Source organism: Geotrypetes seraphini, chromosome 10, assembly GCF_902459505.1.
Source record: "Geotrypetes seraphini chromosome 10, aGeoSer1.1, whole genome shotgun sequence".
Taxonomy (NCBI): domain Eukaryota; kingdom Metazoa; phylum Chordata; class Amphibia; order Gymnophiona; family Dermophiidae; genus Geotrypetes; species Geotrypetes seraphini.
The window spans coordinates 64,728,977-64,743,651 of NC_047093.1; the positions used below are offsets into that span (position 1 = coordinate 64,728,977).

The window sequence follows — 14,675 nt, forward strand, 5'->3', positions numbered from 1 at the left end:
CCATTTTATGCAAATCTCTCTCATGCATATTCATTAGAATTAGCCTGAAAACCCGATTGACCTGCTGGTCCGCCAAGACAGGGTTGGGAACCACTGCCCTAGATCAGTGCTTCTCAACCCTCCCCTGCAAGCACACATAGCCAGTCAAGTTATTATTTGTTACAGTGGATCTAGTAGCGCGTGCAAATGTATATCATGCTAGTATTTTCATCGTGAATCCTGAAAATGTGACTGGCTGTGTGTACCGATGTTGGGCAGACTCTACTACGGTCTGTATCCCGCAAAGAGATGGTTCGAATAGGCTAAGTGAGCTTCATGGCAACTTCAGTAGCTGGAACCTAAGGACAGAAATAACTTATGAAAAAATACAATTTATTGTAATTATGAATTTATAATGTATGTAAATATTGGACAGACTGGATGGACTGTTCAGTCTTGTCTGCTATCAGTTACTATGTTACTTTGTAATTAAATGCCAATTATGTGATTAAGGTATGCACATGGTGCTGTTCTACAATTATGCATGCATAATTGAGGTTGAATGAGGAAGAATAGAGATTGATGATAGTAGGGTGCTGGTCACTGATGTATTTTGCTGTCTGCTTTTTTGTTGTTTGTAGGTATGTTTGTCGTTGATGTGACTTGTTTGTTATATGTAATTTTATATTTTTGTATGTAAGTGTGTAACGTGCCATGGATAAGGGCGGGGATAAATAAATAAATAAAACAAACTAAACAATTGCACTCATAACTGTGCATGCTATTTGTAAAATTAAAGTGTGTAGTCTAGACTCTAGGGCTGATAGTCATTCCATTATTACATTTTTTACACTGGTTACCTGTGGCTACTCAGACAGAAACTGACCTAGTTTGAACATGTGATAAGAGCAAATTCACTAGGAGAAGGAGGTGCTACTTGGAATGGACAGTGGTAAAAGGAAGCAGGGGAGACCAAAGGCTTGTTGGCTGGGTACCATCAAGAATGACACAGGAATGAACATCAAGCAATTGAAAGAAGCCAAGGAAAACAGGGAAGCATGGTGAAGACAGGCCTACAGAGTATCCAAGAGCCAGAGCCGACTGACTGACTGAATGGATAGTAGTAGTGGCTTATTTCTAGAATAAGCAGCATAAAATCTGTTTTAGGATCTTGCCAGGTTCTTGACTTGGATTGGCCACTGTTAGAACTGGGATACTGGACTTGATGGAACCTTTGGTACAACTCTTATATTTTTATGGTCTAACTCAGTGTTTTTCAACCTTTTTTGGGCAAAGGCACACTTGTTTCATGAAAAAAATCACGAGGCACACCACCATTAGAAAATGTTAAAAAATTTAACTCTGTGCCTATATTGACTATATATAAAGTAATTCTCTTGAATAGGAATCAAATAAACACAAAGAAAGTATTTTATAATGCTGCCACCGCCAACAACACTGTTGGCGGCGGTGGCACTCAAGTGGCTAAAGAGCCGCAGTTTGCCGGCCTAGGGACAACACTGGAGGGTGGCCAGCTGTGCACCCCCTTGGGACGTAAACCCGGGGTGGGGCAGTCCGCCCCCCCCCACCCTGGTATGCCACTATCTGTACCTCACTCCCTCCCTATGACCAAAAATTCTCCTTTCTTCTATTCCCCGTGTACACAACCATCTCTTTCCCTCCCTTCCTCTTTCCAAAGTCCATGCCTTCTGTGTCCAAACACTCATTCCCTCCCCCACCTCAGCATCTCTTTCCCTCCCTTCCTCTCTCCCAAGTCCATTTCTTCTGTGTCCAAAAACGCATTCCCTCCCCCACCTCAGCATCTCTTTCCCTCCCTTCCTCTCTCCCAAGTCCATTTCTTCTGTGTCCAAAAATGCATTCCCTCCCCCACCTCAGCATCTCTTTCCCTCCCTTCCTCTCTCCCAAGTCCATTTCTTCTGTGTCCAAAAACGCATTCCCTCCCCCACCTCAGCATCTCTTTTCCTCCCTTCCTCTCTCCCAAGTCCATGCCTTCTGTGTCCAAACACTCATTCCCTCCCCCACCTCAGCATCTCTTTCCCTCCCTTCCTCTCTCCAAAGTCCATTTCTTCTGTGTCCAAAAACGCATTCCCTCCCCCACCTCAGCATCTCTTTCCCTCCTTTCCTCTCTCCCAAGTCCATTTCTTCTGTGTCCAAAAATGCATTCCCTCCCCCACCTCAGCATCTCTTTCCCTCCCTTCCTCTCTCCCAAGTCCATTTCTTCTGTGTCCAAAAACGCATTCCCTCCCCCACCTCAGCATCTCTTTTCCTCCCTTCCTCTCTCCCAAGTCCATGCCTTCTGTGTCCAAAAACCCATTCCCTCCCCCACCTCAGCATCTCTTTCCCTCCCTTCCTCTCTCCCAAGTTCATGCCTTGTGTCCAAAACGCACTCCCTCCCCCCTTTTGTGTTCCGTGTTTGCCTCCCAGCCCATCTTTGCAACTTTCTCAGCAAAACGAAGCTCAAGCCGCGAGGCTTGTCTTCTGCTTCCTGCCTGCCCTGCCGCACACAAATAGCCGAACGGAAGTATTCTCCGACGTCAGCGCTGACGTCGGAGGGCAGGCTTTGCTTAAGCCCTCCCTCCGACGTCAGCGCTGACATCGGGGAACGCTTGCGATCGGCTATATGTTAGCTGCAGGGCAGGCAGGAACAGAAGACAAGCCTCGCGGCTCAAGATGTATTGAACTCCGCGGATCCCCCGTCCAGCTCTCTCCTGTCCACGTGGGGCGGACCGCCCCTCTCCCTAGACTGGTGGTACTGCCCTGATGGCGGCCCTGACCGTACGGCACACCAGGCAACATCTCACGGCACACTAGTGTGCCGCGGAACAGCGGTTGAAAAACACTGGTCTAACTCAACTACAATGGAGGAAGGAGCACTCATGAACAAAGTGGGTATATTGGACCTGGCACATTGGAGGATCCCCAAGCAGGAAAGAAATGTGGATTTCAGCTTAGTAGAATTCAAACCTCAACAGTGCTGGACACAGCTCGATTCTGAATAATTTATTTATTTATTTTTCTAGACTTTATGGAATTTTATGAGCACATTCCTTCTGTCAGCCTCTACCAAAATATACAAGCACAACAAGAATTATCAGTCAGTATTAAGCAGAACAATAAAATAAAGATTTGGTTTAGCTGTTACACATCATGTAATACAATCAGAAAATATGCTTTTTTATGTATCCAAAAGCAGCAATAGGTAAAGAAACAGAAACCCCATTGTTATTAAACTGGGCTCCAATTAATGGAATACATAAATTTCTTTATAGGCACTTTTAATTCATTTTCTTTTTTCATACTTTTTTATATGATTCAAACACAATGATTTCTTTTGATGAGATTCTGACATAATCCTTAAGGCCCTATGTATTAAACTTTTTCCCATATATACAAAAATAGAAGAAAATCCTTTAGTACATTAGGTCTTTAGTTTATCTGATAAAAAATGGTTCCAGCATGAGAGCATGGCACCTATTACACCTAAGGTATACCAGCTGGTCAATGCCATGATTGTCAAAAGAGAAAATGCATATAAACGAGTGTAAACAGTGAGACATTTCTGGATCTGTTATTAAAAAGTGACCAAGATGAGGGAGCACAGGATGTTCAGGAACTCAGACCCAGATTCTATAAAAGACGCTTAAAATTAGGCATCTACATCAGCATTCCTAGCCAAAGTAGGCACCTAACTTAATTTTTTAATTAACTTGATTAGTGCTGATAACAATCTTAAGTGGCTCAATAATTGTCATAAGTTAAAATTAATTGCTAGTTAGGTGTCTAAATCAGTAGGCGCCTGCCTAGCCCGAGGCACCTACCAGAAAATAGGCATGGTTAAGGGCAGATTGTGGGCAGAACTTGGGTGTTTTTTTAATGTAAGCGCCTAGATTGGACTTAGGCACCGGTATTTAGGCCAAGAAAACTATATCTACTGGTGCTTCAGTCTAATTTCGGCATCACTAGGTGTGAGTCTATAAATGGCGCCTGAAGATTGATAGCCACTGTGAGTCGTGTTCCTTAGTGCCTAATTTTTAGGCGCCATTTATAGAATCAGGGCTTCAGTGTGTAATAATCTAGGTATCCACTAGTCCCTGCAGTGGTATTTAAATGAGTCTTTGGAGTAAACAATCAATGGAAGTTAACATGGTTCTCAGCCCAAATTTATGCAAATACATCTCAAGAATATTGATTGCAAATAGAGCTATTCAAAAGTCATTTGTGATGAAATGTCTCACGTACGATTAGAACTTGTAGCCTCAGGTTTTGACATAGAAATTGAACTGGTCCACCTAAAGGATATACTCTACTGTCCACCCTGTAGAAGCTCTGTTTTCGTTGTCCTCTTTCATCGTGAGGAGTTCATTACATACTCCTGAGTAGCAAGGATGTTCCTGCTTGGTTGTCTCCCTGGAGGCCTCTGGTACCTCCAGCCAGGGCAGGATTAACCAATAGGCCAAGTAGACACATGCCTAGGGCCCGAAATGGTCAGGGGGGCCCGATGAGGGGCATCAACATTGTTTTTTCAAATGGCGACAGGCCCCTCCAGCATCGATCGGCAATGTGGGCCACCCCCCCGGTTCGGCAACGCGAGCCCCCCCCCCATCGATGGAAAGTAAGACAAGCAAGCAATGCGGGTAGGAAAGGCAACGTAATTGTGCAAGCGGTGCTGCTTGCCCAAAGCTTCCCTCTGACGCAGCTTCCTGTTTCCGCCTGGGCGCATGGTGAGGTGGGGCGGGGCAGGGGGCCCAGTGTACTTGAGTGCCTAGGGGCCCTCGACGAATTAATCCTGCCCTGTCTCCAGCCCCACATGACCAAGAAATTGAAGATGATTATTATTTGAAATAAAGTGCAGAGGTAGCCCACCTCTGTTCTAATATAGTAACTTGGCAAACAATGGCAGAAAAATACCAATTTGGGATTTACACCAACTGAAAGCTTAGCTAGTGTAAATCCTCATGCCTAAATTAGATGCAGATCTGCCATATTCTACTATATAACACTGCATGCAATTTGTAGAATGCTCCTGATCTGTCCAGGCCCAATATCCCCTTTTCAGATCCATCTAGGAAGATGAGCACGTAAATTTTAATTGTTGCCAATTAGCACCCTATTATTGCCAATTAAAATTGATCATTTGTCAATTAAGTTACATGTGTAATTATGGAATATGGTTGATGCATGCCAAATTTTGGCACACCATTTTGGGCGCCATATATAGAATTCAGGGGATATTGTGTAGGTATAAATGTGTAAAAGGTAGGTGTCCCAACAAGTGGGTGCATATTATGTACATGCACCATGCGCTGGTGCTCATGGTGCACCATAGTGGGGTAGGGATGGAGTTAATATGTGTGAGCATACTATATAATATACATCAGTACATATATAGTGGTAAAAGAGAAAACAGCAGAAATGCATTGATTATTGAGATGTCAGTCCAAAGCTATTACTCTGTGATTCACGTGGAGAAAGCAAAGATCCTCAAGGACCAAGAAATGCAGTCTGAGACCAAGAAAATGTGGCAGAAAGACCCAGAAATATTTCCCATAACGTTGGAAGCCTCAGGCCTCATTAAAAGGAATTTTCATACACATCTGGATAAATTGCCTATCGTACATGTTGTTACGATATGAACTCCAGAAGGAAGCTCTTTGGCACAATACAAATACTACGGTCAGCATTAGCAGTAAATTTGAGACTGAGATCACACTCCGCATACCCTGGCTTAGGAGTACGGTTCATTACTGTCATGGTATGTGCAAAACAAACCCATTTGGAGGCATTGCTCCAAGAGAACATGCATACATTCAGATCATTTTTGAAGCTGGCGGTGTAAAATTGTGAAAGGGAATTTGTTTGCTATTGGGGGGAGATAGTTCTGAGAGCCTTTATAAAATAAGTGCCTTTTTTGAGATTTGACATTGGCACCTTCTTATGAAACTATCCCACACATACATACCCTGTTTCCCTGAAAATAAGATGTATCCCAAAAATAAGCCCTAGCATGATTTTTAAAGATGCTCCCAATATAAGCCCTAGTTAAGATCGACCCCCAAGCCCCCCCCAAATGTCCCCGACACTCCCCAACTCTATCCCTGACACTAGTTCTGCCCGATTCACTGAAAAAAATCAAACGGATTAATTCAGCAACCTGACATACCTCTGCTCCAAGGCCTCCTAAAGCAGCGGCGGCGGCGGCAGCACTATGAACAGGCTACTTTGTGGCCTTCTCTGCTGGGGTCTTCCCTCTGCCACGTCACGGTAGGTGGGTCAGTGGGGTTCTGCTGCACAGGGGGATGGGAGGGATAGAAAGTTGCTGCAGAGAGAAGACCCAGTCCTGGCAGGGAAGACCGTGAAGCATCCTGTTCAGAACGCTGTCGCTGCTGCTGTTTTTGGAAGCCTCAGTGTGGAGATATGTTAGTCTTACGGTGGGAGGGTCTATGGGGTTCTGCTGCACAGGGGGATGGGAGGGAGGGATAGAAAGATGCTGCATAAGGGGATGGGTGAGAGGGGAGGAAAGATGCTGCACTGGGGGGGGGGGAGAAAGGAAAGAGGAAGAATTGAGGTGGAAGAGAGGAAGGGAGAGATGATTGTTGTACATGAAAAAAAATAAGACATCCCCGAAAATAAGCCCTAATGCATTTTTTTGACCCAAAATTGATATGACACTGCCTTATTTGGGGGGAAACACGGTACATATGTCATGGCAAGACAAGAAGGATGTTTGACTTGCCCGTGAACTCATGCTTTCAAAATCTAATGCAATGTTCCAAAATGATGAAAAAGCCACACATATAAAACCGAAAGTTCCCCGCCAGCTCCCACAGAAAGCTACCAACAGTACATTTTAGTACAAAAATTCTTGAATGCAAATGGTAAAGAAGCCCATCTGCTTGCCACTACTGGCAAGGTAAACATTGAACTGCCTAACTTTAAAAAGCTAGGTTAACTATTTAAAATTATCGGGATTTTCAGGGACACTCTCCTTGAACATAGCACTGCTAAAAATGCATAACATTTTAAATAGATTTCATATTCTGCTATTCGTTCATTCAAACTTGAAAGCTTAGGGACAGAAGACAGTCAGTCTGCGCTGGTCAGCGGTCTTTGAGATTCTTACAATTGTGGACTGAATTAACCCCGGATATTCAATGCTGGGTCATGTCTGGCCTCAAGACATTCAGTATGCACTGTCATCCAGAAGTTAACCGCATACCAGCTGATATTCAGATAGTGGATATAAATAGTGGATATAAATAGGACAGCCTTTTTGCCTTTATTGGTTAGCAGACTAGATATTGCTTCTAACTGGTAAAGTTCCAACTCTGCCCATGGCACTAATCAGGCAGTGCTTGCACAGTCACAGGCAATATATATGGCACTAACCCCTTAAGTGAAGCTGACTATTGCCAGGTCCAGCTCAGTGGGGGTTAACTGGGAAGGAGCCTCTCCTCTCTGGTTACACCCTTTTGAACATCAAGTACCTAAATTATACAGGGACTGGCTGAAATTTGCCTCTGTATAATTTTTTTTTCTGCCCCTGGTTATTCCTAAAATCCTACCCAAATGAAAACATGTGAAGGGCAGTTCTATAACTATGCATTCACGGATCCTAATTTCTTTGGGTGCATAAGTGCTTTGAAAAGTCACATTTACAGGTTCGAGCACCCTAAGCACCGTTCTGTTAGGACGGGTGTAAGTGCTATAGTGTGCGACTACAAGGGAGGGCATACAAGTGGGCAGGGTATGGAGGGGGCATGGACACCTCTCCCAGTTCTACATATAACTTACACAATACTGTAAGCTATGCACTCTCTTGCTGCATTTGGTTGCCTGAAATTTTACGTCTATGGCTGGTATAACTGCAGGCACCTAAAAATAAGGCGCAACAATACCAGGTTGTGCTAGTATTCATATGGTTACTAGAGGTCATGAAAAACCCAGATATGTCCTCTCTTTAGAGGACTGTCCAGGCTCCCGGATAGACTATCTAAAACCCAGCAGTTTGTCCGGGTTTTGGAAAGCATCGACAAGCTCTGGCCACATCAGGAGGGCCTCTGATCAGGCGTGGCTGATGTCACATGCATCTGCGCTTGCTTGAGACCCTCCAGACGTGGTCGCAGCTCATTGGGGAAGAGAGGGGGCGGGGCTGGGAGTGGATCAGGGCGGGTCTGGAGGTGGAACTGGGCATGGTTAGGGCAGAACAGGGTGAGGCTGAGGTGGAATGAGGTGGGTTCATGTGTCCAGGTTTTTCTGGATTAAAATATGGTAAGCCTAAGTATTCAATACCAGTATCTGAGTGCCCAGATGCCTATAAAGAATAGGTGCTCACTGCATGGATATAGAATTGCCACCTTAACTGTGCGTGGTATAGTAATTTAGATGGCCAAACATTAAGCATTGGTTACAGTAATATTTTTAGCACAAAAGATTTGTGCAACCTGCCATTGCTGCCAAGTGCACAAATCTTTTTGAAAATTGACCTGGGGACTCCATAATGACTAGTGACAATCTGACTAAAATACAGTTTGGTGATATCTAAATATTGCACTGTTCTGCAGGTATTTTGTGCACTGATGAACCACTTTTTAAAAAGGTTGGATTTCTGTGGAGTCCCACAGTTTCTCTCAGCAGGAAATACAGTGCAATCTTCCATTAGTTCCTTGGACCCTGCTTATTTGACAGTAAACCTCAGAAGTCCCCAAAATGGGCATTTTTTTCCTGGCATGCAGACTCTCTCTTCTGCTGCAAAACAACTTAATTCAAATGTCTTATCACACTGAGATACAGTCCTTTCCTCTAACCTCATACTAGTTTTTGTTTGGTTTTATTTTAAATTATTTCTCTTCTTTTCATCTCTTTTTTTTTTAATAGAGCAGTTCTGCTTCTAACTGCCTCTGGCATCTTCTACAGCAGAAGATTAAAGCTATGTATCCACTCACAGCTCCCAAGGGCACATATGCCCTGTCCTCACACACAGTGTACCTGCACTGTGAGATTTCAACAGGTGACTGAGGGCAAAGTATAATTTCTGAGAACCTGAATGTGATTTGCTCTTCAATCTTTTTGTCAGAGCTTCTTAGACAGCACCTGTTGCAGAAGAGCTATAGGCTGTATGTGAAGATCACACCATCCGTCCCCAATCTCCCCAAACAACACAGAAAATTTTACTGTTTCCCGGAATGTGAAAGCTGTTCCTATTTCACGTCCTCTTTTGGTTAGATAACATTATCTGATGATTTTGTCCATAACCCTTTTTGTCCATTTTTTTTTTTTTTTAAATCAGTAGGGGGTACTACCTTCCCATTCTACCAAGTACTGGACCTTTCCCTCAGCTGTTACCCTTCGGGCCAGTACCTGGTATTTCTCACCACAGGCTAATCTCCCTGCTGCTCCAAAGTAATTAGTGATGGAGGATTTGAGGTGGGAGAGGGATGAGTCGTCCTCACTGATGTTTTCAAAGGTGTGGCTATCAATGCCATTGTCCTGGTGATCCAATGCTTTTATTGCTTCCATGGCTTCTGGCAGGTAGCCATTCTGTATGCTGGCTTGTTCTGAGGCCCTTCTCTTAGCCCCCACTGATGGGTGTTCTTTAGCTGCCAGTTTCCTCTTCCGGCTACCCAGGTTCCACCTGAAGAACAAACAGAAGAGTTCTTCAGCTGTACACAGTGCCTTCCACTAACATATGGTTTATTTGGTTTGATATGCTGCTCTTCCTTTATATCAGTGTATCGCAAACTGTGTGCGGCACACCAATGTGCCTCCTGAGATTTCAGTTGTGCCGCGACACACTGGTGAGGAGGAGAGTCATCTGCGCCAGATGACTGCCTACAAGACATGCCTCTTGCAGCGAGAGGCACGTCCTGTAGGCAGTCAGCCAGCGTCCCTTCTCCTCTACCCACACCTCCCCCTTCACCGAAGCAGGTCGCAGCCAGATGGGCCTCCAAATACTTCCGGGTGCCTTCCGGCCGGGGCACTGGATTTAGTGTGCTGCCAGCTGGAAAGTTTGCGAGGCACTGCATAATATGATATTTCTTCCCTTATGCGATACTTTCTAGTAATGGACTTTCTAGTAACGGACAGCCTGACTGGGATACATGGTTAGGTAACGCATTTCTCCTCTGAGCATACAAAGAAAGCGTGAATAAGAGAGAAAACAGAGTGAGAAAGGGTCCTATGTGAATGCAGGCAGTCTGATAAACAGGCATGGGGCAAAAAAGAAAACTGATGAATAGGTAGGTCGATGCTGTAGAGATGCAGGAAGAAATTATAGAATCTGAACAGAACTTGGAGAAAAGGAAAGAGACAAAAAAGAGAAAGGCCAATATAGGCACAGAGATGGATTTACAGTTATCCAGACAGAAAGCTAGGAAGACACTGCATATTTTCTGGCAAAACCCTAAGCAGGTAGCATGTGAAGCCCTGATGACGAATCCCATTCAGTTGCTATTGTCCTCTTACATCGATTTGCAGGAGAAATTTGTCGATGCTGAGCCTGATGTGCTGGCAGCGTCGGTGGAGTCCAGGTCAGATAAGAATGGCTGCCCCGAACTTGCACTAAAATGGAAGAATGAAAAGCTATTACCTATCCCTCAGAGGCAGTGGTATAGTAAAGGGGGCGGACCACCCCGGGCACTGTCTTGGTAGGGGTGCCAGCACCTCTCCTCCTCTCCACCCCCTGGCCCTTCTAAGCCCCTCCCTCTCCAATACTTAACTTTCACTCAGTGGTGACTCAGCCATTTCATTCCAAAGGCAAAAGAGCAGGATGCTTTAATGGCCATGTGTTATTCCTAAAGAGTGAATAAAATGTGGCAGATGCTTTTATGGTGAATTGTCAGTTCTGCATTCTTACATCAGTATGGAAACAGTACACCTGAGGAAGCCTTTGGAGTGAAATGGCTGAATCACCGTCGGGTGAAAGTTAAATGTTTCTACATTAAAATATTGATTTGTTGTTACCACAATAGCTGAGTTGCTGTTTTGGATACTTAAAATTCTATAGTGGTTGGTTTATTAAAAATTCAACAAGGAGGTTTTTTTTTTAAGGAATTGTGATAATAGTCATTACCCCAGCAGAGACACAGGTGTAATATCTAGTGTCTGGGTGTTTGAGGTCCTTTTTAGTTAGTTTGTTTGTTTTAACCCTTTAATTGGCAGATGGTGAAACAGCTGTTTTACGTAACTTGACGTTCAATGAGAGCAAAAGTGCCAAAGTAACAGGCATTTGGAGATGCAGATCTCCCATAGAAACACATGTTGCTTCTGAGCAACAATGCCAAATAAAGGGTTAGTATCACACATTATTGCTTTTTTTTTTTGAGTGGTTAATAAAAAATTCAACAATAGTGAGTTTTTTTAAGGACCTATGATAATTCAATACCCCTCAATGGAGGAGAGTAAACGGGGGAGTGCCACAAGGATCTGTACTGGGACTGGTCGGTACTGGGACTGGTGCTATTTAACTTATTTATAAATGATCTGGAAATTGGAATGAAGAGTGAAGTGATTAAATTTGTAGATGACACTAAACTGTTCAAAGTTGTTAAAACGCATGCGGATTGTGAAAAATTGCAGGCAGACCTTAGGAAATTGGAAGACTGGCGCCCAAGTGGCAGATGAAATTTAATGTGGACAAATGCGAAGTGATGCACATTGGAAATAATAACCCAAATCACAATTAACGAATGCTAGGGCACACCTTGGGGGCTGGCACCCAACAAAAGAATCTGGGTGTCATCATAGACAATACGATGAAACCTTCCGCCCAATGTGTGGCAGTGGCCAAAAAAGCAAAAAGGATGCTAGGAATTATTAATAAAGGGATGGTTAACAAGACTAAGAATGTTATAATGCTCCTGTATCACTCCATGCTGTGACCTCACCTAGAGTATTGTGTTCAATTTTGGTCTCCTTATCTCAAGAAAGATATATTGCGGCAATAGAAAAGGTTCAAAGAAGAGTGACCAAGATGATAAAGGAGATGGAACTCCTCTTGTATTAGCATGGAATATTGCTACTCCTTGGGTTTTGGCTGGATTGGTCACCGTGAGAACGGGGCCTGATGGACCATTGGTCTGACCCAGTAAGACTATTCTTATGTTCTTATCTAGTGTCTGAGTGTTTGAGGTCCTTTTTCCTCGTATGTTTTAGTATAACACTTAATTGCATTTTTTATAGCTTTGCCCTTTTCGTAGTTTTCTGTAATAGCCATCATAGAAATTGCATTTAACATGCATCTTTCCAGCATCTAACTTTAGGTGATTGATTGAGAATTACCTCCTATGTATAATTAGGGCACACTCGCTTTGGAGATAACTTAAAATCCTATTTTTTTTCCATATGGCCTTTGGGGTGATGGAAAGCTTGACAGGGGGCAGTACATCCTTTATGTTATTAGTGCAATCTTCCATCTTGTCTGTTTTTGATTACTACAATATAATCTATCTGGGATCCCATAAGAAACTTCTCAAAAAGATTAAAAATCATTCAGAACACAGCAGTTCGCTTGATTTTTGGTCTGAAAAAATACGATCATGTTACAGTTAGTCCATTCTATCAATAGTTAAATTGGTTGCCATTTGAGGCAAGAATATTGTTCAAGTTTGGTTGCATCTGTTTCAAGGCTTTATTTGGTGTGGCTCCAGTTTATCTATCCTCCCGTTTTGAACGGTATAAACCAAATAAGATCACCCGAAGAAATCATTTGTTTGCTTACCCGACTCTAAAATCTTGTCGTTATAAGAGATTTCTTGACAAATTATTTGCATTCCAGGCAGGCAAAATGAACTCTTGGTTGTGTACCATTATTTCTCAGGCTCGGTCTTATCTGTCTTTTAGGAAGATGCTGAAAACTGATTTATTTGGCAAATTTGTAAATTGATATTTTACCTTAATGTAAATTTGTAATTCTGATTTTTCATTGATGTATTTCCATGTCAATTGTATTTTTCATTGATTGTACAGTCCTCTTTGCTGTGAACCGCCTAGAACTATGTGGTATGGCAGTATATAAGAATAAAGTTATTATTATTAACAATTCCTTTATGATAGGAACACTCAGGGTCACAAGTATCTACCAGCTACCTCAGGTTACGTTTTTCCTTGGTAAAGGCCCAATTTATATAAGTTGGGAAATCTGTGTTCTCCACCCTCATGGCCTGAAAAGTCTAAGAACCAATAGCAGAATGATATTTTTTCTGAACTGGAAACCTCAATGAAATCTCGGGGTAGTTTGTGCTTGTTTCCAGAAGTCCCTATTGACATGGCATTACCTCTTTAGACTTTGAATCTCATCCAATGAAAAGTCAAATATACTGGCAAGGTGATGATTTGTACTCCAGGCAGAAGTGAAGTCACTCTGTAAAAGAAAAAAAAAACCCCAAAAAATCTGAGAGGGCTCTTACTAAACATTTAGGTGGTAATTTTGTGCAGGTCGCCTAAAGCTAGGTGCTTAACGCATACGGGTTAAACATAAATTCTATAATGCCAATTGCACACATAATTTCTGTTCTAGAGCACTAGCATAAGCCCACATTTACAATGTGTAACTTTAAGTATGACCTCCTCCTAGTGTAAATGTCGTACCTAACTGGTATCAGTTACACACGTAAATGACAGCATTCTATAACCTTAGCGCTTATGTGCTGGACATGCCCTTGACCTGCCCATGCCCTTCCCACATCCACATTCCCCCAGCAGTTACACACTAATTCATGGATTCTATAAAGATCGTCAAATTTGGGCACTGATTCCAGGTCGTCACTCAAAACAATTAGATAATGGGCTCCAGTGATTAAATCGTTGGAGCTACCAAGCACTTAATTGGCACCAATTATGATTTGGGCGCCGATCTGGCTGCACATTATTCTGTAACAATGGGCGCTATAAACAATAAACTGGATTTCATGCAATTCAGAAGGGGGCGTTGCTTTGGGAGGGGCATGGGTAGGTCAGGTGCATTAGAGAATGACACGGGGAAAAAATTTGTCCCTGTCACCACAGTTCTAATGCGCATACGTGTTGTTAGGGGTGGATTGTGGGTGTTGTGTTAAGTTATACGCAAGTTTATAGAATATATGCCAATGTGTGCACAACTTAGGCACTGCCATTTAGGCTTGGTTTAAGCTGGCCTAAATGGCTGCATCTAAGTTATGCATCACACAGTGGTGCTTAGAGCGATTCTATAAAAGGTATGCGTTCTAGCTGATACCGATTTTATAGAAGAAATGTATAGAATATGCTCCTAAGTGTGAAAATTTGCAGGTGAAATTTTAGAATATGCGATTAGATTGCCATCCACTGGGTATGTTCTGAATTACATATTTCTCTAATCACGTCTTCAATCGTTAGTTCTTCCTCCTGCACACTTTTTCGTATTATGCAATTTTTTCAGTTTCATAGTCACATATTTTTGTTTTTGTCACTATTTGATTTTCATTCCAATAATTTGAAATATTATCTTTGGTTTTTAGAATAACTGTAAAGTGTATGTTTATGCTTTTTATATCTGCATGGGGTGTTTAGTTTCGTATTGCATTCTTCAGTTTAATATGTCTTTATCATACTTTATTACCCCCCCTCTTTTACAAAACCGCAAAAGCGTTTTTTGCGTCGGCTGGCAAGATTAATACTCTGCGCTGCTCCTGACATTCATAGAGTTCCTATGAGCATCAGGA

General features: G+C 42.8%; 1 protein-coding gene across 2 annotated transcripts in view; it reads right to left on the reverse strand.

Moving 5' to 3' along the window:
• Positions 1-6,098: 6,098 nt before the first annotated feature.
• PHF19 (PHD finger protein 19) overlaps positions 6,099-14,675 on the reverse strand; it is a 62,266-nt gene continuing 53,689 nt past the window's right edge. For both annotated transcript variants that reach the window (XM_033961829.1, XM_033961828.1), the window contains 3 exons: positions 13,272-13,357; positions 10,462-10,557; positions 6,099-9,631 (listed from right to left, as the gene is read on the reverse strand). In XM_033961829.1, the coding sequence (XP_033817720.1) occupies positions 9,283-9,631; positions 10,462-10,557; positions 13,272-13,357 (531 nt within the window). In that variant the 3' untranslated portion in view covers positions 6,099-9,282. The remainder of the gene's footprint in view (positions 9,632-10,461; positions 10,558-13,271; positions 13,358-14,675) is intronic.